Source organism: Solea solea, chromosome 2, assembly GCF_958295425.1.
Source record: "Solea solea chromosome 2, fSolSol10.1, whole genome shotgun sequence".
In the NCBI taxonomy this organism is placed as follows: domain Eukaryota; kingdom Metazoa; phylum Chordata; class Actinopteri; order Pleuronectiformes; family Soleidae; genus Solea; species Solea solea.
Genome location: NC_081135.1, coordinates 30,644,705 through 30,668,456, shown reverse-complemented (window position 1 = coordinate 30,668,456; position 23,752 = coordinate 30,644,705). Strand labels below are relative to the sequence as shown.

At 40.6% G+C, this 23,752-nt stretch overlaps 2 protein-coding genes across 5 annotated transcripts; both read right to left on the bottom strand.

The window, feature by feature from the left end:
* Window positions 1–116: 116 nt before the first annotated feature.
* cfap65 (cilia and flagella associated protein 65) lies at window positions 117–12,146 on the bottom strand. Of its 4 annotated transcripts, none has more exons than XM_058653845.1 (33): window positions 11,998–12,146; window positions 11,124–11,218; window positions 10,451–10,638; window positions 10,199–10,301; window positions 9,905–10,071; window positions 9,581–9,786; window positions 8,965–9,101; window positions 8,651–8,876; window positions 8,254–8,522; window positions 8,070–8,159; window positions 7,689–7,891; window positions 7,432–7,591; window positions 7,200–7,319; window positions 6,420–6,671; window positions 6,199–6,338; window positions 6,007–6,091; window positions 5,779–5,925; window positions 5,478–5,643; window positions 4,909–5,037; window positions 4,585–4,798; window positions 4,351–4,476; window positions 3,908–4,001; window positions 3,706–3,791; window positions 3,436–3,502; window positions 3,220–3,330; window positions 2,896–3,087; window positions 2,482–2,664; window positions 1,853–1,996; window positions 1,618–1,734; window positions 1,287–1,498; window positions 1,098–1,193; window positions 775–1,002; window positions 117–660 (listed from the first exon to the last, which is right to left on the bottom strand). In XM_058653845.1, exons 2-33 carry the CDS (start codon window positions 11,214–11,216, stop codon window positions 606–608), a joined length of 4,806 nt encoding a protein of 1,601 aa, XP_058509828.1. In that variant the 5' UTR covers window positions 11,217–11,218; window positions 11,998–12,146; the 3' UTR covers window positions 117–605. The 4 variants fall into 4 exon arrangements, with proteins under 4 accessions (XP_058509828.1, XP_058509821.1, XP_058509836.1 ...); XM_058653838.1 differs by having other exon boundaries at window positions 12,025–12,123; XM_058653853.1 differs by lacking the exon at window positions 11,998–12,146 and adding an exon at window positions 11,806–11,960 and having other exon boundaries at window positions 814–1,002.
* A 472-nt stretch (window positions 12,147–12,618) lies between these two features.
* LOC131455175 (motor neuron and pancreas homeobox 1-like) lies at window positions 12,619–16,158 on the bottom strand. Its single transcript, XM_058622645.1, has 3 exons — window positions 15,525–16,158; window positions 14,487–14,647; window positions 12,619–13,780 (listed from the first exon to the last, which is right to left on the bottom strand). The coding sequence occupies exons 1-3, from the start codon at window positions 15,982–15,984 to the stop codon at window positions 13,457–13,459; spliced, it is 945 nt and encodes a 314-aa protein (XP_058478628.1). The 5' UTR covers window positions 15,985–16,158; the 3' UTR covers window positions 12,619–13,456.
* Between the last annotated feature and the right edge of the window lie 7,594 nt (window positions 16,159–23,752).

Sequence of the window (23,752 nt, the reverse complement as noted above, 5' to 3'; positions counted from 1 at the left end):
GCATTTACCAAATAAAGTCTGTAAATATTGTAAAACACTGTTGCTTTTACCTTTGTCTTTATGCCAGTCGTACATGTTATGTGAGGTTTTTGTAAAACACTTTAAAATGAGGTCAAATCAACTTTATTTGTAAAGGCACTTTACACAATACAGTTCAGACCTCAATATTATACAAAGACAAAAACAAACCCAACAGTTGACATTATGAGCCAGTACTTGATGACCAGTTTAAGTTGTGGTGACAATTTGAGTTCAACACTCACAGTGTAAAAATAATAAAAAGGTGAGGGAGCATCACCACATGAAATGCATCCAAATATTCATTACCCCACTAAAAAGCAAGGGGGAGCTTTTTGTCTTGGTGTTGCCAAAGAGTTTTCTTCTTGCCAATAGGGTGAACAAACATTAACATTCTTTTTAATTAGTTCCTGCTTATCCAATGCAAAGCAATATGAGAGATATTAATTGTTTTCCCCTTAACTGGAATTAAAACAATTAAAAACAGAACAATTAAAATAAATGTGACCTTTAACATTTGCCAGTTGTTGCAAAGTGTGATTTCAGTTTGAAAATGACAAAGTTACATAAGTTGTCGGGGGGTGAAATTAAGTCCTCAATCTTTTTTTGCTGTTCTGCTCAGCCCTGGCTCTGGATATCCACCTAGTGAAAATGAAACACAGTAAGGTTAACTTCATATTCAGGCAAGAGAACTAACCTGAATGTGCATGTGTGTGTGTGTGTGTGTGTGTGTGTGTACACAGTGTCTGTCTTCACCCGGGAGAAACAGGTGGCAGGATAATAGAGCGTGGATACCCTGTAAGCTCCAGCTCTCCTCTGACAGCTTCCATCATCAGGTTCTGGATGGTGCTTGACAAGACCGTTTTACTTAATTCAGCAGGCACAAGTTCAGTGTGCTGCCGTTTTAGGAGTATTTTTTTCGGACGCACTGCAGTCCTCATGGGACGTTCAAGCTTGCAGAAGTCCAAGTCATCAAGTATGTTCCTGGAAAATAAATATATATATATATAAAACAATATCAAATGACTTTGTGAATGTGTCATGTTTTTACTGCAGTTATCAGTGTGTGTGTGTTTTACCATAGCAGAGTGCTAAGTATGTGCACGACGATGTCTTTGCCAGCGGCATGACAGACTTCGGTGTGCTTGATCGACTGGAGCTGACTGAGGAACACACTTAGACAAAAAAACATTATCATCAATCTCTGAATGAATTGATCCTACTACAGTATATATACACACAACTGGCCAAGAAAGTGTGTGACATACTGCTGAGGCCTGTAGGAGTGTGCTGTAACCTCCAGAAGCAACTGAGTAGGGTGTGGTGGTTCGGGTTGCTCCTGTAGCTTTGTCATTTCTTCCCGTTGGGACCGAGTTTCCTTCTTGTCTGTAATAACAAACTCCACTTCCCGTCTCTTTTTTTCTTCCTCCCAGCGGTGCAGAGCTTTATGATACTGATTCAGTGCAGCTTCCTGAGTAATCTGAAGTCGGGGGGGAATAGAGAGGTAAGAAACATTTGACATTGTGTGTCAGAAAGTCCAACAGGCTCAAAATGAACCACTTAAGTTGTTTGATGCAGCTTAAAATACTGCTGTGGTACCTGACAGGTGAGATCTAGCTGATAAATGGTGGGGTAGTCAGTGGCGGTGACAGTCAGGACACAAAGAGCAATCTCCCCTGGACTCAGTCTACCTTGCTCTGGATGGAAATGCACCACCTGACAACATACAGACCAGCATGCTAAGCTAACATTTAGTCAATATAAATTGGTCTAAATAAAAGCTACACATGAATGATTACGCACAGGCTTCATGTACAGTATGCCTTAAATGTACCTGCTGGGCGCTCTGCTGGGACATGTCCCATGTGTACTGCACGGTGTCTGTGCCAGACACATTGTTGAGGAAGAGGATTCTTGAAGATTGTTTGTAGATGGGGATGTAGCCGAGAGACACACTTTCCTCGGACAGAAATACTGTCTGCATGCAAAACGCATATAAATTAAGATGAGATATACAAGTAGCCTCAATTATATTTTACTGACAAGGATCAGACTTGTGCTATTAAAAGTGTAACAAAAATTGCTTCAATGACTCGATTCAGTTACTTCAATTCATTCAATTTCTTGAATTGCTGCAGTACGTATCTTTTGGTGCTTTTTTTTTTTCATGTTGATGTTACTAGTCTGCCTTTTTGCAGCCGTCTCACTTTACTAACACAACGCTGCTGTTGCCTCCAACATGAATTACTAATCTGCAGTGCAGAAATGTCAACAGGTGACTGAGAAACACAAAGAAAGATATGTGGAGCTAAAGGATTTAATCATCATTGTGTGAACTCTTATATTCATCATTTCCAGCAGGCTGTACACCGAAAGGTGCAATGCTGCCCTCCACAGGAAAAAAAAATGATGTCATTTGACAATGGTTTGAATGTTAACAGATTATATTTTAAAGTTACTCACTGAAGTCTTGGCAATGTTCATAGTCGCTCTCACTTGTCCTGGGACAGGCACCCCCTGATCGGCTGAGTTATCATCACTGCAGTCACATGCGCTGGAGTTGTCCAGTGAGGGAGCAGCAAGCCCACACCCCTCAAACCTCACCACCGTTGTATCCCCATTGTCGATGTGGATAGGAATATCCATCTAGAAAATACACAAATTCAGAAACCCACAAAATCACAAGTCTCTAGACATTCAAGAAGAGAGAGGGCTAAATAGCTATACATGCTATGGTATGTGAAAAGGTAGATGACAAAATCTACAAATTCAAATCTCCACACTGATACAGAAAAAAAACATGATGCCACCAGTAACGTTAGACCAACCAGTTTTCAAAGAATAACAATTAGAGGAGAGCAGAAAGCTGGTGCATACCTGGTACAGTTTAGCCTCCAGTGGAGAAAAGATCCATTCCAGCATGACTGGCTCTCCTGGAGGGACCCCTCCCTCTGGATTGACACAGTACAGCACTGCATGGTTAAAGTTGTCCATCTGAAGCTGTAACAGCACGGCTGAGTCCACTTCATAATGAGCTGGCAATGCACCTGCATTATGTAATTTGAACCCCTGCAGCACAAAGACATAGAAACCCAGAAAAATACTCAATACTTTTACAGAATTAACATTGCAACATTAAGTTTTAAATGAATGGATGGACCAATAAATAAATTATATTATTTGGAAAAGAACTTTACACACCTGCTTCGGAGGACTGCAGTCCCCAATGAACACGGGACCGAAGACATAATTGTTGGAGGCATAGTGGAGATATGATCTGCTCGTCTCCACGGTCAACCCCTGGAAGTTGAGCTGTGAACATAAACACATCACATGTACATGAAGTTAATAGAAGATCTAACAACTGCGAAGAGTTCACTATTCCTAGTGATAAAATGCTAGAAGGGTTAGCCTTACCAATATCTCTCTGCCATAGGATTGTGTGAACACAACAGGAAGCTGATTTTTTCCGGTAATTTCATGGCTGTGAAGAAAAAAAAAGTTTTGGTACCACACAGAAAGTGTGATGTGATTAATGGATACGCTGAACTATGTCAAATGTTTCACTAATTTAATAAAAGCAATACAGCTAAACTGCTATTATCCTTAGTACCAAATTCTACTAACACTAACACCTTATATGATGATGACAGAAACTACTGTACGTCCTCTTCTGAAATCTCTGACCTGTAGCTGAAGCGCACTGCCTTCTTCTGGCCTGGCATCAAGGTTCCGGAACGAGGAGACACATTAAACAGACGCTTTCCTTGATCCTGTCAATGAAACCAAGATATTTAAGGTTAGGAATTCAGAATCGCAGATAATATTAATCTTAAAGTGACACTAAGTATTACTAAATGTCCTTGTGCTGTATTTAGGTATGCCTGACCTTCAACTTGGACAGCTCAGTGCTGCTGAATGCTCCTATCTGTGACCAGTGATCCCACTGTGCAGTCTGTTGGTCTTCTGGAAACAGGAAAGCCCTAATATTGAAGAGCATTAGTCAAATCAACCAAAGATAATTAGTACATCTATTTTTTAATATAGATGTACATATACATGTACATATAATCATACATAATCATCATCAAAAATAATTGTGATTGCCATTTTGGCCATAAGAAGCCAAAATTGTGTTTGCAAATAAACATTACATATAAATGTCATTTAGTTTAAATAAAATATTACACATTAGATTCGATTTACATTTGTCTCCACAGAACAGGATGCGTCCAGAAGCCCACCTGCAATACCTCAGAGGTACATTTGAGGCCCACCTGCAGTACCTCTGAGGCCCACAAGTGGGCCCTAACTTCACTGTTGTTTGCTCACCAATCAACAGGGAAGGAATCAGGGTTGTCAAACATCAGCACAAACGTTGACGGGGCTGAATCCATGGGAGCAGCATTAAAGTTGAAGTCCAATATAGTCGCAGTGGTAGAAGGACAAGTGCGCAGACTAGGGGAAGAAAAGAAGATAATATTCTTTATGTACAAAATGGTTATTTTACAATAAATGTGTATTTATAATAGTGTTCCATCTTTTTTTCTGTCTTCTGCTCCTGACCAGTATCTGGTTGGGGTTCCATGAGTGACTTCTGAAGCAGAGGGGGTGGACAGCAGGTGGTGGTTGAGGCTATCCAAAGACAAGATCTTCCAGAGAGGCCTCTTACCGAGTCTTTTAATGCTGCCAAAACCACAAACATCTGTCACCTGTAGAATGGGGACCACACCCTTAGCTCTCACTTCACACACTGCATGTGGAAGGGACGACACAAGCCCTGGGAAGAGAGTAGAAGTAGACAGGGAGTAGAAAGTAGTAGAAATGAGAAATAATAGTACACTAAAGCAGAATATATTCAGGTTTGAAGAGAGTGTGTTTTCTTTTTACCACTGGCATTCAGTATCTGGTAGCTGATTTTACACAGGTACTGGGCTCGTCTGTATGGTCTGACAGTGGATGGGAGCAGCATCATGGAGTGAGGGGCGATAGTTCCCCTCTCAAAGTCCAGTTGTAGAGCTGAAAGAAATAAAGACAACATTCTGTGTATTATGTGCAGCATTGGTTGTACTAAACCTGTGTTTGTATGTTGCATCCTTTATCTGAAAACAGGCTTAGTCAGTCAGTTGAGTGTATACAACAACGACAGTGCAGGGGCAGGTGGGGGCAAGAAGTGCTCACCCCATGAAACTGCTGAACTGCTGTGTTATTTGTTTTCCGTCAAACTCCGACCTGTTTGCAGCAGTCTCACGTCGACATAAAACAAATCACTTCCTGTGTGCAACTGTGGAATGTTGCCATGAGACCTAAACTCTGCTATACTGATAAATACTGAGAGACTATTGTGTGAACTCATTGCTTGAAAGTTACACACTACATTTAAGATGTGCTGTCAGAGAGCAAATAAACATCATGCACATACACTAAATAACTTTAATTAACAGCATAATGGAGCATACCACGTGGTTCAGTCTCAGGATTATAAACAAGACCCTCATCTAGAAGTGTCTGCTGCACAGAGAGACAAAAGGACACAGCACAGGGGCTGTTGTTGACCAGAGGAATTTCAACTGACTGGTAACTTCCCACGAGGATCTCCTCTGCATCCAGGACTGCTTTTTCTGCCTGATGAGGAAACAAACATTCACAAACTGTTTGGTTCTGTTCACTTCAAGCACACCTGTTAAGGTTTTTTGTTGGTTTTTTTTCAAACTGATATGGAATTGTAGTAAAATCGCACAAACACGTTGGCGACCGTACCTTTATAAAGCCTTTGGAGCCCATTCCCACCACTTTAAGGGTGAGGTGTGACTTTTTATGTTCATCGGTCTGGACCAGCCAGAAGGTGAGAATAGCTTCAATAGTGTATGTTTTGTCTGTCATTGGACTAAAGGACCATGTCTGGATCTGTAACAAAAATGCAAAAAAGTCAGATGTCAAGTTTTCCGGAAAGTACCTTCTCAATAATTGATTCTCTTCATCTCTCACCGAGATCTCATTGGAATTCAGTTCCCCAGCATCTGGTGCAACAGTGATAAGCTCCTTGTCAAGCTCTGGAATGCTCCACTGGAACCTATCGTAAAGGACAATCACGGAGATTCAGAAGCAGGCGAGGTTCATGATTGTGGGTTAAGACCAGGTTAAATACAGGCAAAGAGAAACAATACTGGGACAACCGACCGTATAGGTAGACTGCTGAGATTTCTGATGTAGTGGGAGCGTCTGGTTAGCGAGCCCACCGCTGTTGGTGGGAAATTTAAACTGCCATCTCCTTCCAGAGACATGCTCAACTTTTCCACCACATTCACAACTGTCATTTCCTAAAGTCGCCAAAAAAGACAGTTAAACGTACAAGAACTGCATTCCTTTCTGTTTGTCTGTGGAGTAGACATGTACAGTACCTGTGTGTATTTGGCCGCGTTGAGCTGCAGCTGTACACTAAACCCCTCGTTGGGACAGCCTTCTGTTGGAGTTTTTCTGAGGGTGAGGATTTGGTGATTCCTTGGTTGGATCAGACCACAGTTTGGAAATACGGACACCGACTCTGCCAGCGTAGACTTTGAGCTACTGCCTAGACAGAAAGTGAGGGGCAGGTGCCCACTATTCTTTAGGAGCACCATCTGATAGGAAAGGGCATCTGTGCCTGTGAACACCTATAAAAATGACATGTCGTAGACATCAGAGTATGTCTGTCTTTGTTTATCGTAGTATAATTTATAGTGCTTTAAGCATTTTATTTAGTGGGTTTATATTCACGTGTCCAATTGAAGCACTTTCACTGTCCAGGCTTTTTCATCACCTTTCAGCTGTGGTAAATTGCATATTTATTAAATACATTCATACTAAAAAATGTTTTCCCACTTTTCTAAATCACATTAAAAGAGTTTGCATTATGCTATAAACCACCAAAATAGTTTCATTATAATGAAAACACAGGTTTTGCGTTTTGAAAAAAAATTAACCTGTCTCTGAGTAGACTTACAGAGCAAGCAGTGAACTATTCAGTCAATTTGTCGTTTGTTGTTAAATAATTCAAGTTAGAATTTCAGTTTTTCAAGCACCTGTACAAACCCTGTATTTACAAGTTTGCTACTGATTGAGTGAATGGCAAAACAAGAGATTAACACCAAATAAGAAGAAACAAATAAACGTTTGCGTTCATTCTTGTTCTTGTGTCTCACCACTTGCGGGGGTTCCAGAATGCAGCATGGGTTGAAGTGTATTTTACCAGGCTGAAATGAGTGGCCTATGACTCTCACAATCACACATGAACACAGCAGTCGCTCCCCAGTGAGATTAGCCTACAGGACCCACAAAGGATAAAGGAGGATTTCAACTCAAAAACACACTTTTTGACATGTTAACTAGTAACAGAATTTTTTTTTACAGCAGTACCGAATAACCTTTCAATACCATTTTATGGTATGCAAAGCACTCGAGTTGTGCTCCATGCAATGTGTTGAGTTCCTTGGGGTCATATGTCACCCTGAACGAGGTGGCCTTCATCGGAGCCAGGTCAGATGATAAGGGAGAGACAAAAAATGGAGAGTCTTTGGCAATAGTCCACACTACGCTGGAAGAGAAACACATGCAACAGAAATTACATCAATGCAGAACATTTGTAAAACTAATATTGTAATAAAGAAATAGTTTTTGGCAGGCAGCAGTACCTGAGTTTCTCTGCGGTGTGGTTGGTGATGGCGACAGATTGAGAGGAGGTGGATGAAGTCGTCAAGGATTTGGTAATTTTGTGATTAAACAGCAGCTCATGGGGCAACACACACACATGGGGAGAGTCCGTGCACGGAGAAAAAGTTTGGTAATATTCATCCATGGGTGTTTTCAGCATCCCACTGTCCAGTCTTTCATTGGACTGCAAGAAAATAACACAGTGAAAGAGTGGGTCACAGAGACATTTGTAAACCTCTACTGTTCCATTAAGTAACAACAGCCGTCAACAAAAGATATTTAAATAGACAAAACTGAATGTCTCTCTACGGCACTATACCACATCCAGGACACACAGCAACATCCTGCCGCTTCAAGTGTACCTTATGGGCTTGCTGCATTGCCCTGACAGTGTCTGGCAAATCCAAGTCTTCAGGGTGACACGCACCATTCAGTTCAAGGAACAGAGGCTTCTAAAAGGAAGATTAGTGATATAGATAAGTAGGCGTTACTCATAAATGTTTCTCTATGTTGTGAGTGTGTCTATAACTAAACATTGGCTCATACCCCATGCAGTATGAGACAAGGCACTCTCCTGTTGTGAGCAATGGGCTGCGTAGGCCTATAGATTGCATTCAATGTGATGTGGCTCCATGGCTGCACAGTGCCACTTGCTGGCTGGATACTGAATACACTGTGCCCATTGCAATCAATGTCCCACTGGTAGAGGGTCTCAACAGGAGAATAATTGTGCAGTGTGACTGTCTGTTTGACCGATCCTCCTTCCTTAACAAAACCAAAGTCCACCACGGAGGAGGACAAGGACACGTTGGGACCTAATTACAAAAAAATAAACATTGTCTTATTAAATAAGTGTACATTCCGACTTTCTGATTCCATTCCTGTTTGTATGTCAGAAAACAAAAGAATGAACTGTATTTTCTGGTTTTTGTGGGTCCCTTACCTCTACAGCTTCCAGTGAGTTTAAGCAAGGTTTCTTCAGGGGTCCCTCTGCATTCAAGAGATAAGTACTCAACAGAAACCATATCCACCACAGCAGGGGAATAGGTGACTCCAACTCGCCGTGTTCCACCGGGCGCCACCTCACCCTTCATGACATCACAGCTGAACACTGACCCAGACAAAGAAACCATGCCAGGCAGAAGTGACAAAGAGAAAGATGCAGTTACCTGCAGAAGAGAGAAGAGAGCAGAATAATAAAGTGAGAAGGTCACAGAGATAGTGCGCATGTATTTGTGCATTTTGAGAGCAACTCACAGGGGAGGGATTGGAGATATCAAAGTGTTTCTGTAAACTCTGGCCAACACCTACAGAGCCAAAGAGCAGAACTGGATCCCAGTGTTCTTTTTCCTTCCCGGTCACGGGATTTCTCAGCTGCAGACATGGGTTTTTGGCTAAGATAGGAGGAGCAAAATAAGAGGCAAGTGAGCAAGTATTGGTTCCTGCTTCACGGATGGTTCATTGTAGAATCAAAAGCCAAATATTCATAGGTTAAAAGGTGAAATTAAGAGAAATGGGCAACATGTGTCTTCACTCAAATTGACATAGTAAGACAGACAGCCGGGGACAGTTGGGCAAATGCAGAGATTTGTGTCAAGTCATAATTATTTATAGCAAATTAAAGCAACACCATTTAAGTCAAATTGTTTGACCTTTTGACCTTTTAGATTTAATTCACAAGCAGATTTACAGTCTTATTTATAGATTATATTAGTGGATACAGCCCATTCATTCACTAACCCTAACCCACAAATTGTGATTTAAAAGTATTTGTTAAAGTAGTAATCCTACAATCAATCTTTATGATTCACACATCAAAACGTGTTAGTTTAATCAATAACCACATTTCAGGACCTATGTTTGCAATAAATACCTTGTGCCTGCAGTAGCACAGTGCAGTAGCTTTCTGTCTTGTCCTCTTCTCCAAACTTGCAATAAGCCTGTTGCTGGTACACCTGAGCCTCCTCCGGCCAGAACTCCACAGTGATATGACACTCCTGGTTGGGCTTCAACAGGCCATGATCAGGGCTCAGCTGGAAAGGCACTTCACATACCCATCGGAAGTATGTCTGGAGTTTACTGTGGAGAGGGAAAAAAAGTGTACGCAGAAAGAAGGTGGGTTGAAGGGATTGAAGAAAGAGTGGTGTCAAGTAAAACATAAAATGAATTTCTTTCAAATGGAAAAACTTGTATGTACCTTGCATTTTTGAGCAGGAAAGTAGTATGTGTGGAATGTTGAACAGCACAGAGTGGCAGCAGCACTGAGTCAGGCACCTCCAGTGCAGGGCAAGGAACGGTGGCATGGAGGCGTACTTGGAAGCTTCCATCTTTACCTTGAAACTCAATGCTGTCCTCATAGTCACGCTGTCAAGAGACAAGACAGTTGGACAGTAGACAGTAGCCAGACCCACAAACTGATGCTGAGATAGTAATATCTCTAATAGTGAAATAACACATTTGTTTATGATGTCTTAAGTGTGGTATGTGTTACCTTCTTTTGTGGTGTAAAGATGATTGGAATAGAGCACGTAGTCCCTGGGCTGAGAAGAATATGCGGGGTAGTTATGGTGGTGAAAAACTTGGACACTGGGGGCCTGTAAAAGGTCAATAAGGGAGACGGGTTAGTCTGTGGTTTCCCATTGGACCTTCAGAGTTTACTGGCAGCAAATAATACCATTTACCTCATGTTTGTATAAATCTTAGGTGTATGCATAAGTGTGTGTAATTTTAGAAATTTGAATACCTCACGGATAGCCTCTGTAGCTTGTTTTGAATGTTCCTTAACACTAAGGTCTTGGGGAACTCCTTTCCCAGGTCCCAGTCCTTCCAAACTAGCGCTGACCTTGTTTCCAACCCAAACTGGCAGCTTCTTTTGCTGGACACTTTTTGCAGGTGTTTCCTTTCCTGTCCGCTGTGGTGAGCTCCTGGATCCTGCAAGGAATGAGTTTAGGAAAGCATAAATCATTTACACATTAACTGAACCTTTAATATTTAATAAAATAAAGTAACGATAAAATAGCTATTTAAAAATAAAGACTGTAACTGTTAGTCTGACTTTTTGTCTGATGATTAATGAACAAAGGAAGCCAAAAGGTAATTTGGATCACAGTAAAATCTAGTAGATACTATCTAATGAGAGACACCATAGTCTTCCCTTTTTAGGATATGAACTGTGATTTTGATTCTGGGCAGTTATGGATAATTCTTCCCAGTTTTGTCCCTAGTAGTAAACCACCTATTTATTTATTCTCATAGGAAGACATGAATCCACAGAAAGAAAAGATAAAGACAGATTTATGATACGTTATAAGACCGCTGTGATGAACAAAAAAACAGGTATAGGCAGCTCAAATACTACATTCACTTATTATTATTATTACTATTATTATTATATTACCATTATTATTGGTACTTACTTTGCTATCCTTTCCAGCAGTGGGGGGCTGCAGTGGTGCATTGGAACCCAAAGGATTCAGATGTCGATTTGTACCTCTTTGTCCAGCTAACATGGCTGGGAAAAGAGACAAGGCATTGACACAGCTCGTAATTATAAAATATGAAGCAGAGTGTATAGTTTTTTTTCAGTTAACACACCTATGGGCCTTTTTGACAGCAGATATTTGAAAGGTAACAGTAGAAACACCACAGGTGAAAGGAGAGAATGCATTTTCACCTAAAATCCCTTCCGTCTCCTTATCCATTTTAGAATAAATTTTTCCAATTTCAATGATTACTTTTATGGTATACCCTGCCTGTCTTTATTTGCTGAGACTTGCTAAGCATTATGTGATGAATGAATGTTTGCTTTTAGAGATTGTTATTTATGTACTTATTTATTTTTAAATTGAATTACAGTGCTTTTATTATTATTATTTCAATGTTATCTAATCCTTGCTGCTCAGGAAAAACTGAAATTGAGAACCTCTTCCTCCAGGCTCGACAGGTAGACGCACAAATAAAATATCACATTGCAGACATAAAATAAATGCAATTTTAAGAATATATGTGCTTTTTAAAGTGTTTTGAAAGGCTTTATGAGTTACTTTTCGCTTCCCCAGTGTCAGGTTTCATGCTGACTCAATGTCACACTGTACTTACCTGACATGAACTGTACAGAGCCGTCATTAATGTTATCAGTAACACACCTGTGCTGCCTGCCTTGCTAACACAATTCAAAATGGCTGCTGTGAACGTGACCACTACACTCGCTCTAAATAAACGCACACGCAGTTACGAGAGTTTTGATATAAGTGTATATTAAACGCTACGGCTGTGCTGTAAGATTCTTACCGTCTTTCGAACTAAAAACCTACTAACTTTGCGCTTTTAATTCCACGTTACTTGTGCGAATATTGGAAATAACAGCGACGCGACGGCGATATTTCGTCGGTCGTGACGTAAACCTAGATTAAAGTAATTTCCTCTCAAAGGAACGTGTGACTTTCTGTCGTTCACGGCGTTACTATAGCAACAAGCAGTTGTTTGTATACGCTGCTCGCTCATTTACTTCCGCCCATGAAGCTGCAGTAATTACTGCGGCCGTTGAGGGACATTTCTCAACCGTGAAGCGTTAGAGCTATGATAAGCCTCTCTACAACTATCTATTTATATTATCAACACATATGTATATATATATATATATATATATATATATATATATATATATATATATATATATATATATATATATATACCTTATATGTGTGTGTGTGTGATGTCATTCTTACTAGTCAAAACTAGTTTCAGATAATCTGCAATTCTGTTTATATCGGTTAGAATGACGTCACTTGTGTCATTCATGTGTATAATAATGGGGTTTATCATTATACATATCTACTATTCCAAAAGTTTAAAATAGAATCATCCCTGTAACTAAAATGGCACGCAATATCATTAATTTTCAGTCTGAACTCAAAGCAATCATGATTTATTTTTCAAACAACCACCTCCACACAAAAAAGACTCTAGTGTTGCACAGGTGAAATATATTAAATTCTATCATTTTTAAATTATATTGACAACACCATGCGTGATACTATAAGAATAGTTTACAAAACACAATGAGAGGGTCACATTCAACTTCCATACAGTACATGCAAGCATTTCTTTGTGTGTGCATGTGTGACTTTTAAACTAAATAGGCAACATGCAGATTCACAAAGTTCAAACAAATCAAAGAGCTTCATTACAAAACACAAATTCATGACCAAATCATCAAAAAAGTACTATACAACCTGAGAAGTGTTTCCCCCTGTGTTGCCCCATTATAATGCCCTAAAATATTTACTGAGCAAATGTAAATCTGAGTCTTCTTAAAAAGTATGAAAATCTTCCAATATTAGTTCAAGTTCTAATATTTGTAACAGACCAGAGAGCACTGACAACAATGTAACACTGACACTCCTGTCAACATCTAACAAGTAAAATGTTCCACTCCTTCCCATGAAAGTGCTTTTTTCCCTAAACTTCTACAGTTTTAGAACATGTGCATTCATGTGTTTATTGCAGATTACAGTTTATAGTTTGGCCGAAACATGCACAAAAATACACATAAAAATAGAATTATTTGCTGATTTTGAAGCCATACCTCTTGTACAGTGAGTGGTCATCAAACAATATAATCACCAGATACATGAAGATGGCATTATTCTGGTTTGATGTGGTCAGTTTTCATATTCAGTAGCATTGTGTATTTTCTTTCTCAGGAGGAGTAAACACAAAAAGACATACACTGAAGGCCTGCAGGACTTCATAACCCAGGGAAAACCCCGCTTCGTTGCTCCTCTGAATAAGTGCTGTAGTTCCCTATTCCTCCTATGTCAAGCCTGGTGCAGCCTACAGAGCCTAAAGAACTTGCCCTCAGCACCTCTGTCTCCTCGTTTTCATCCTCAACCTCCCCATCAAGCTCCTCCTCATCTTCTAGGCTTGAGCTGTGTGAATCACCCTGAGACTTGGCACTATGTGTATCCATTTCATCTCTTTCTGCACCAGTCAATGAAGTGAGGGCTGCTTGATCCTTGGCTTTGCGGCTCCTCTTCCATTTCATGCGCCTGTTCTGGAACCAGATTTTAACCTGGTGAATGGAAGAAAAAAATAAAAAGCAGAGAAAACAATGTTAGAAAACAAGGGCACCATATGACGGTGAGCAAGATTAAACTTGACATTGGGTTTTACACTCATTTACATATTTTTAAACTGTTGTGTCACAGGTTCAACTGATTGTGTTGAACCTTATATAAAAAGTGGACATATTTCTGATTTGTTGACTGAGGATAACAGGAAAATGGCCTATAAAGTTGAGCAATTGTTCTGCATTAAGGCAACTTAGAGGAAATCGACCTCTTTCTGCAAACGAATGCCAAAAACCACATTAAAAGCCTACAATAAAGAATACGTTTGCACTGTTTGAGTATGTACATGGTTTATTTCGAACTCTTTAAACTGTTGTTTCACAAATGATATATTCTTCAGGGAAATGAGAGTGGGGGATGATATATGTTGAAATAAAACAATAACAATAAACAGGTCTTGCCTAAACTGGAAAGTAGGTGGTGTTTTAAAAAATAAATAAAACCAAAGAGTGTACCAGTAGTCCTCATGGAGACTAAAACTTGGTCCCAATGAGGCAGAGTCTCATTTCTGAGGAACTGGTTAAGTTTAGATCTGAGATTTAAATTGGGGTTAGGTTAAGGTTAGAGATAACATTTGTTTAGTCTGTCCAAATGAATGGATGTCAATACAGAGTCTTTAAAACTGTGTATGTTTGTGTTAACACTCACTTGAGTCTCGGTCAGCATGAGTGAAGTGGCCACCTCGAAGCGTTTAGGCCTGGACAGGTACTTGTTGAGCTTGAACTGGTTTTCTAGTTCAAGGAGCTGCTGACTGGTGAAAGCCGTCCTCGGCCTTCTACACTTCCCCAACAAACCTGCCTGGGCTGGAGCTGAGAGGGGAAGAAGCAGGGGGTAGATGAGACATACATCAGCAGTTACATTATTTACATGTAACAATTATATTAGTATAATAATAATAATAACCTTTAAAAACATTATTTACCCTATTTGATATTTTTCAAATAAACCTTCAACTGTAACATCCCATAATATTCCAGTTTAATTTCCAGTTCATTGTTTGGATGCCACCAGCCGTACCTGCCTGTCTGTCTTCCTGCCTGTCTGTCTATCTGTTTGTTCCCATTTATTGCCCTGATGTGAGGTGAGAGGATATTGCTTCGGAGGAGTAATAAACCATCGCAGAGCTCCATTACCTTAATGAAAACACTATAAATGTTATCAATTGATTAAGTGGCAGGTCTGCTTCAAGTGTTGTCATAAATGCTACACGTTGTTTTTTAGTGACACAGCATCTCAATGTCACATTACCTTCAAATATGAGATGGACATGGAAGGTATTGAGATGCCCTAAAATATGAATACAAATTGGTTGATGGACTGCAACTTACAACAAAAGTGGGCAAAAACAACAACAATAATAATAATAATAATAAAACATGAACAGCTTTAAAGCAATTCAAATTCCAACTATAAAGAGAAACATGCATGAATAAAAGGTGTCAACAACTTAAAAAAGTTGTACAGAATTTCTAAATGATTATTTTAAACAAAACATCTGACATTTATCTGACTGTAGTTTTACAGTATTCATCTGATTATACTTCATTTTATTATTTTTGTACAAATATATACAGTAACTAAATGTCTGGCAATATAATGTCAGGCAATTTGATAGTGTAGTTTTAATGTTGTATGTATTATTCATGTAAAAAGAAATAATAATAGTGTGCAGCTGAAGCAGCTCACCTCCATATTCTCCAAATCTAGGTATCATGAAGCCGGCTCTGATCCATGGCTCCAGGGGGACAGCTCCTGACATTACACCCGCCTTCAGATGCTCCGGGTACGACTGGAACATCTGCGTAAAACCGGGATAGATGAAGGCGGGATGCTGGCCTCCCAGGGCCGCCAGGGGGTACACAGAGCCCGGGTGCATCCCGATGAGACCCCCGTGGTGCAGAGCAGCGAATCCCGACTGGGGTAAGTTGTTGTAGAGGTGGGATTTGGGCAAGACTCCCAGAGGAGCTGGAGAGGAGTTTGGTGGGTTCGGGTGAGGGGAGGGTGTCTCAGAGCAGCGGTTTGACACCGGACTGTCCCCGGGGCTCTTGGTGTAACACGCACCGTCGCTCTCCGTCCTCTGCTCCACGTCGTGCGCCAGCAGCGCATCAATGCAAAAGTTTTTGGATTTCTCCAGAGTGGAAGTCATTCTGTCCAAAGTGGTCTCCAGTGAGCAGCTGAAAACAGGCCTTCAGCTCTTATCCTGAGGAAATACAGAAAGTCCCAGTGGGTCTGTGATTTCTTCACACACTGTGCAGGACTTTTAAGTTTGGTGTCAAACCCCTGTTTTCACTCCTCTTCCTTGAAGAAATGGCCCACTCTCTTTCTGACCCACTCCACCTCTGTCATGCGAGTGAAAAAAACACTTGATTCACTCTGACAAACACTCCAGAGCGCTATAAAGTCTGCTCCATCCTGATTGGCCAGTGTCCTGCAGCACAGGGGCAGGATATAACCAGAGACTAGTTTCCTATAAGGGCATTCATGTTAGAATTTAGAATGAAAGGAGCAAAAAAATAAAATAATAGTTGAAGATAGAGACAGTATTCATTCTGCGTTTGCAATCCTAAAATTATGATCTTTTTTTTCCCCCCTTTGGCTGTTTCTCTTTCTTTCAGTTTTCCCCTGTTATCTTTTATTTGACCTCTCTCAGGTGTGATTATGTCTTTAGCTCACACACTGTCGGCTGTCTTGACACACTGTGACACACTTTACCGCCACGTTAATTACTGTCATCTCACTTTAGAGAGATGATAAAATTCAACGTTTAACAAGACTTCGTTGGGATTTATTGCCCGAGGTTGACAGAAACCTGACAGTTCTTATCACACAGGTTGTTATAATTATAGGTCTTCACAATATCTGTGCAGATAATGGTGCCGTAAACGGAGAGAAAGCAAACTTATTGTGTCTCCTCTATAGACCTTCTGCACACAGAACTGTGCAAGTGACTTACTATGTGCATAGAGCTCATATGCATGGTGAAATAGTTTATTTTATTATTATTTATTATCTAGGGCACAGGGAAAAAACTGATTTTAGCCACTTAACTAAAGGTTCATCTAATAAAATACACACACACTTAAGTCTACAATGGCTGAAGAATATCTATTAAACTTTTTTTTCCTTTTTTTGCCTGGACTGGAAACATAAATGTGTTAACCACTCACTCTCTTGCACCAAAGCCCATGAAGAAAATCAGAGTTTTTAGCTCAGGGACACATGAGCTGCTGGTCGACTGCTGCTTTGTTTACTAAGTTTGTGTCACTTAAGTACATTTAAATGAAAGATTTCAAACACACGAGTCACCCAAATAACAAACAAACATAATTTAATGAACTTATGGAGGTAACAGCGAACCAACAACTCATATGTGCAATGATTTAAAGTCACCGTTTACCTCTATGGACTTTGGTGTGGGGAGTGTGAGGTCTAGAAAGTAACACGACCCTCTCTTTCCGTTCAGACAAAGGTCGTCTGAGTGAAACAAAGTGTCAAACATATTCATAAGATATCATCGGTGTACATTTTCTGAGGTGAGGCTTTATAACGTAGTGGCTAAAATCTGTTTTTAAAGTGTCTGCAAACTGCACTTTGCTTTTGCTACAGTTTGGTGATTTCCTGCTGGTTCATACAGGACTGATAAGAGACAGTTATGGGCCTGGGAAAACAAACTGCTCTCACTTCAAAGACAAACACACCAACACCTGCTCAACTACCCAGCATATAAACTAAATAACCAATGAGCCTTGTACAGTATGTATGTGTGTGTGTGTGTGTGCAGGCATGTGTGCGCTCATCAAGGTAAATGATTATCTGGGTATCCTGATATAAAGGTTTTCAGAGATTCATTTTCTTTAATTAATGTCTTTTAGTCAACACCGTTCCCCATCTCATATAGGATGAAATGAGCTCGTCATCGCAGCATAGGCAGCTGTCGTATACAAGCCAATCTAATGAACTAATGAATGAAATCGCTGCTAATAGTGTCATTCTGCCTTTGACTCGTGAAGACACACATACGTCATCGGCTTTCAAGCTCAGTCTTTGAGACACGGGTCACTCATTTGCAACTTACATCATCTTTCATGACGATCAATCACTATGAATTATTGCTATAAATCCAATGTTGTCTTCATGCCTGTAATACTACTACTACTACTGTAAATACAAATAATTATACATTTTACTTAGAGGGGCTTAAGTTCATCTTATAGATACAACAATAGACCCTTTTCATGGCAGATATTTTGACAGGTGGCTGTGGAAAAGTCACAGACAGATGTAAATCATCAAATTAATGAAGGCTGTGCTCCATTCAGCTTCCTCAGTATCAGCGAGCATGCTGGCTCACTGCCACACTGTCCTGACTTATATGAATGGAACAGAGCCACTGTTATCAGAATGTTATCAGAGACACCTGCTTTTCCTGTTTAAAAAAAAGAAAAATGTAAAAATGTCTGCTCTGAATTTATCAAGGATCAGGGGTAAAACACTGGATCAATTATATAGATTATTATTATTATATATATACAGCCATTCTGTTTTCCCGTGTTGAGCGTTGTAGAAGTTGAACCCATACGGCGCAGCAAAAACCTTTCATCATTTTCTCTCAAAGTGATTAAACTACAGGTCACAGGTTGTCCAGTTCTACGCGGCATTATTTATGATAAAGTAAATGCCATAGTTGTTGGTGATCAGGTTATTCTTTCCCATTGCCCTCATCAGATATAGGCTATAAAAGGAGGCCGTAAAAGCCTGCTGTAAAATAATTAGTACTCTGTGATCTGTTCTCCATTAGATAGGAGGGGGGGGGATATATATCACACCATTTAATAAAGTTTGAACAATATGTTGCGCCGATGATGCTGTATATCTGAGCACAAATATCGCATCATTTGAGATAAGGTCTTGTCGATAAAGACAACAAAGCGAGCGGCATTTGAAATCTCACACCGCCGAGAGATATTAGGTTTGGTGGTATAATGTAATTTGGATTTATGATCAGATTGCCAGACTAACAACACTTCGTTGTGTTCATATAATTCATGCACATAACATTTATCTATTTACAAAGAGATAACGGCCTTAGAGCGTGATACTTTGCACAGTACAGAGGTTGGCCTCTCGATGTCCCGTCTGATTAAAACGTCAAATATCTGTTGACCAATGCCATTTAAAGATGAAGGCTTTAATCCTTCAGGTGTCGGGGGGGCTTCGGTGTCAAAGTGTGTGTGTGCGTATGTTTAATAAAATCACAAAGGACAAGGTTTCAAAGTAGGCTAAACAAACTCAGCAGCCCTTGACCCCCAAACTCTAACCCTAAACCTAATTTGATAAGTTATCTCAGGTTTAGGTCTATTATTCGGGGAGGGGGTGGGGGGGGGGGGGGGGGGGGTGGACAAACACAAAACCCATTTAATGAGTTTCCACAATGACAATTTAAGCAAATACAAACCTGGAGCTTTCCACAGTGTGCCATATAGAGCTGGGAGCTTATGAACCTTTATCATGTTCCCTTGTGTATCAAATCTGGGGAAACGCTAGTCCTCGGGAACATAGGCTTCTTTGTCACGTTCCCTTTTTCTGTGTAGTATCAATCTGGGAAACATAGGAACAATTCCCTCGTGTGTGGAATCACATGAAAACGCACATGCATTTCCCTAAAACGTCACTTTTACATGCTCTCACACACAAACTCAAGCAACCTACGTACAACATAGAGCAACATTGAAGACCGCAGAGTCTGGGAGACACAGAACAACCACACAGTCTGTAGCTGTAAAAAAGGACCATTCATGTTGCCTCCATTCATACACAAATGTAAAGAGGTCGAGCTGCTAGCTAGGTAGTGCCTGTCAACCCACCATAGTTAACAGGCAGATTCTATCATGGGGAGGGGATTTCATTTTACTGCTGCTGCAAAAATGTCATGGCAGAGTTTAGAGTAACAAGTATTTAACACTAATTATAAGGTCCAGTGTGTTTGGAAAGGGAAACAATGTTTCCCAGGAGACATTAGGGCACAAGGAAACTCCCCAACAGATATATTATAGAGTATAATGAGAGCAGTTGTTCCCCCTCTGCATCCCATTGTGTCGTGTCATCGAATGTCTGCTGTGCGTTCTATTGTTGCGTCCATTGTCATGCTTCATGTTTTGCTCGGGTTTGGCCTAATGGACCGCAGGGATGGAACACTTCCTGGTGGAGCCGGAGCCGGGGCCGGGTGTTGAGGGGTTGCAAGGTTCAACATCGTTTCAAAACGACTTGATTAATGGCGGCTGTCACGCCGGAGACCGGGACATAATGAGGAGGACAAGGGGGAGGAGTCGAGGAGGAGGAGAGGAGGGGAGGTGGGAGGAGGAGAGCGGAGATTGGATGATTATTACCGACGACAGTGAACAGCGAGATGACAGTAGAATGTGATGAGGTCTCAGGCTTGGAGCGAAGGGAGAGAGAGAGAGGGGGGGGCAGATAGCTAATTAGTCGTGAACAGAAGTCGGTGGATGGCGGGAGGAGACAGACACACGTAGAGCTGGTTAATGGACAATGAGGGGGCAGTGACGGGACGGTAGAGCAGCGGCTACAGAGAGCAGTTAAACATCTGTTGCTCTGTGGGATTCTCAGACCATTCTGGAGGGTCAGGTTCCCAAAATACTCATCACTCACGATGGGTATTTTGGGAACCTGAAGCTGCAGAACATTTTCTCCCTTTAACACAAAAAATTGCTCAAAAAAAATACATTGGTGTATAAACATTTTAAGAGGATTTGGGGTGGGCAATTAGTCATTAAACCAGTGTATACATAAAGCATGAATTAACCATCTCACTGCTCAGAAGAGAAAATCTCAGTGTGCAGGGGAGAAAACAAAGACCATTCAGACACTACAGTTCCAAATGATCTTCCCTATAGAAATGACTGTGATTATTGTGATGAACTACAAAGCCTCTGTGATTTATTGTGATTTTTGAAATGAAATTAGCCTAATAAAGAAAGCTCATGATGGAAAATAAAGGGAACAAACAGAGTCAGTGCTTTTTCTTGTGGTCTCAGAGCAGATTCAACTTTTAAATGATTCATTTCAGATTTCAGAATATACCCATACATTTCTCTCAATGGAAATAAAGTGGAAATAAATCACAAGGAAATTCGTGGCACCTGCTTTCAGGCACACAAATTCTGAAAATACACAATTCTACCTTGTGATGGGTCAGGACTGAGAGTCAGAGGGCTTTATCTTTTGAGCAACTTGAATATCTGAAATTTACTGAGATGTCAGCCTTGAAATAGTGGCAACTGAAGGTCCTCATTTGACCTTTTTTATTTTAACGTCTTTTACCTCTTAATCTTCAAACTTTTTTGTGACTGAACTTCTTACCACCTCCTCTCCTCTCTTTGTCTGCATCTTTCTGTAACTATTACTGCTGCTTGTTTATTCTTGTCCTCATCATTCTCTCTGCATGCCCATCCCTTTCAGAATGAAGACAGTTCAATTAGCCTTGTGGTCCATGGACACTCCCACCAATCCATGTTTGCGGGGGGTTTAATCAGAACAGTTGCATGTGTGTGTGTGTGTGTGTGTGTGTGTGTGTGTGAGGTATAGGTGATAAAGACAGACATATAATTCTTTATTACCACCACTGACACTGCCATATCATCTCCCCTCTCCTGTCTTTTATTTCTGCTTTCCTCTCTCTTTAATCTCCTCCTTCGAGGTGAAACACACCTTGATTGTACAAGTGAGGGCGATTCAATATAAAGGCAAATGCTGGTGGGTCAACGATCCACCGTGTAACTTTTAGGAAGGTTTATTAGCTGAAATTGAACATACTACCCCCCTAAGTATGTTTGTGCATGTGTATAACTGCTTTCAAATATGCATAGTTTTGTTTTTTTTCTCAAAAAATACAAATCAGCTTGTGTTTTGCAGTAAAACTCCAACAACAACATCCTTTTACGGTATCCAAAGGCCACCGTAGTTCCCAGACGCGATAATCCAAAGCAACCAGCTAAAGAACGCCAAAATGACGTCTCCTCCTCTACTCGACTGCATAATAACCCTTCATAATAAGATGACTTTCGTAGATTTACACAGATGGGTTTCAAAATAGTCTCTGTTGGACACGTCGTACCCAGTTGTTCTACATTGGCACAGGGAGGCTTTGTGCTTGAGTTCTGTGTGAGAAATGCACGAGCCAACGCAGCGCTCTTGTTTACAGGAGAAGAATGTGTTCGACAGAGGCTATCTGGAGGTTAACAGGGGAATTAGCTTTGCTCTAAATTGTTGTTTTGACAGAGGCGGGGACTGACAGGCTTAGAGGAGGGGCTGTCACATCTTGATGTATGTTGTTCCACACTGAAGAGGAGATTTCATTTCCCTAATAGATCACTCCTTGCCCTTACTTTACACCTTCTCTTGTTATTGCCTCGGCCTACCTTCTGCCAGTTTCTCTTCTGCGCCTGCCCTGCTGTCGTCTCTTTCTTTGCGCCGCACCCAACATGTTGCTTTTCTAATGGCAGTCTGAACTATTTAATTAGAGTAAAATGCAATGAAAAGCAGGGATTCTTCTCATTAACATCATTACACGCCATTTTAAATCAGTGTCCTCATTGTTTTTACTTTGAGTAGCCTCTGTAAATGTTTTGCTAAAACTATTCAGCCTCTATTGTGGGTCTACACAGCCCACCATGTCTTATCTTGTTTCTATATGAATTGACGCGCTCTATGTCATTTTCCCAAGGACATTTTATCTATCCAACGCCCTCATAAATACTTCTCTGTGTCAAATTTCGCAGCTGTTTCCATGCTGCAGCGTTACATCAAAATCCTGTGCATTGTCCCCTCATCACTCTATATGCCAAGGTCGAAGCAAAGTTATTCAGATCCTTAGATGTTGAAGCAAATTTGGAGGCGATAACACTGTTAAGTCATTTTGGGTATGTATGACCTGACAAACCTCAAATTCTCTCAAGCTTTGTGAGGATGGAGAGATGCAGTGAGGAGACATTTTTAGGTAATTGATAATAGAATGCGATTGCACTAGACTTACATAAATGATGTGAAAGTGGACGTTAATGACACAGTTCTGCTACAAAATTCAGAAAATGGACGACAAAAAAGTGCATCACAGACAGTTGGCCACATGCAGGTTGGAAAAAGAAAAGGAATACGCCACATGTCACAAAAGTGAAAATGTCCCCCCGCACTAATGAAATAGACAGCCGTCGCTTTACATATTGCATCCACGTTGGACTGCGGCGTGGCATTATCTATATTGCTTTATGTAATGGATGCACTGTATATCATATGCTAAAGAAAATACAAATGGAAGGAGGTCTTTTTCTTAGCGATTGAGAATTTCAAACCACTGAGAGACTAGCGGGGCACATCACTTATTTAGGAACCTTCCTAAAATCGAACTAGTCAGCTTTCCTTTAATATGTAGTGTCCTGCCTCTGTTTCACGACAGGGATTGGTCACATGATGAGCAGTGCTCAGGTTCTCAGCTCAGGGACATCTTTAAAACACTGGTTTCTTTATACAACATGATTTTCATCATCACAGCAAGTGCAGTTTCCAGAATTGTTGGTCGTTTTTTTTCCCACCAACTGAAAAAAAAAAAACAACCTCAAAATGTTGACACCTTACTTCTTTTGGTTTTCATACACCCACAAAGAGGTTCCTTTATTATTGGTCAGATGGAGGGCAGCTTGCTCTTTGCAACCTTTAAGACAGCAGAATTTCTTTGCAGCTTTCCCCAGATCTGTTGCCATATCAGACTCTTTCTTACACCTCATGACTTCTTTTTGTGCTCTGATGCGTTGCCACCTGTCTCGTCCATGTCAATCATGTCCAACTAAGGTGAACAGGTGAACTCCATCTCAAACATGATCAAGAGAAACAGGAGCCACCTG

Excerpts from the sequence above, each read along its gene's own strand:
- cfap65 (XM_058653830.1), bottom strand. Across the intron at positions 9,787-9,904 it reads TTCCTGCTCAAAAATGCAAG|TAAACTCCAGACATACTTCC; the intron begins GTACATACAAGT and ends CCCTCTCCACAG. Across the intron at positions 5,038-5,477 it reads TCCTGAGACTGAACCACGTG|CTCTACAACTGGACTTTGAG; the intron begins GTATGCTCCATT and ends TATTTCTTTCAG.
- LOC131455175 (XM_058622645.1), bottom strand. The coding sequence starts at position 15,984 with ATGACTTCCACTCTGGAGAAATCCAAAAACTTTTGCATTGATGCGCTG. Across the intron at positions 14,648-15,524 it reads TAGATTTGGAGAATATGGAG|CTCCAGCCCAGGCAGGTTTG; the intron begins GTGAGCTGCTTC and ends TTCCCCTCTCAG. Across the intron at positions 13,781-14,486 it reads TCATGCTGACCGAGACTCAA|GTTAAAATCTGGTTCCAGAA; the intron begins GTGAGTGTTAAC and ends TCCATTCACCAG.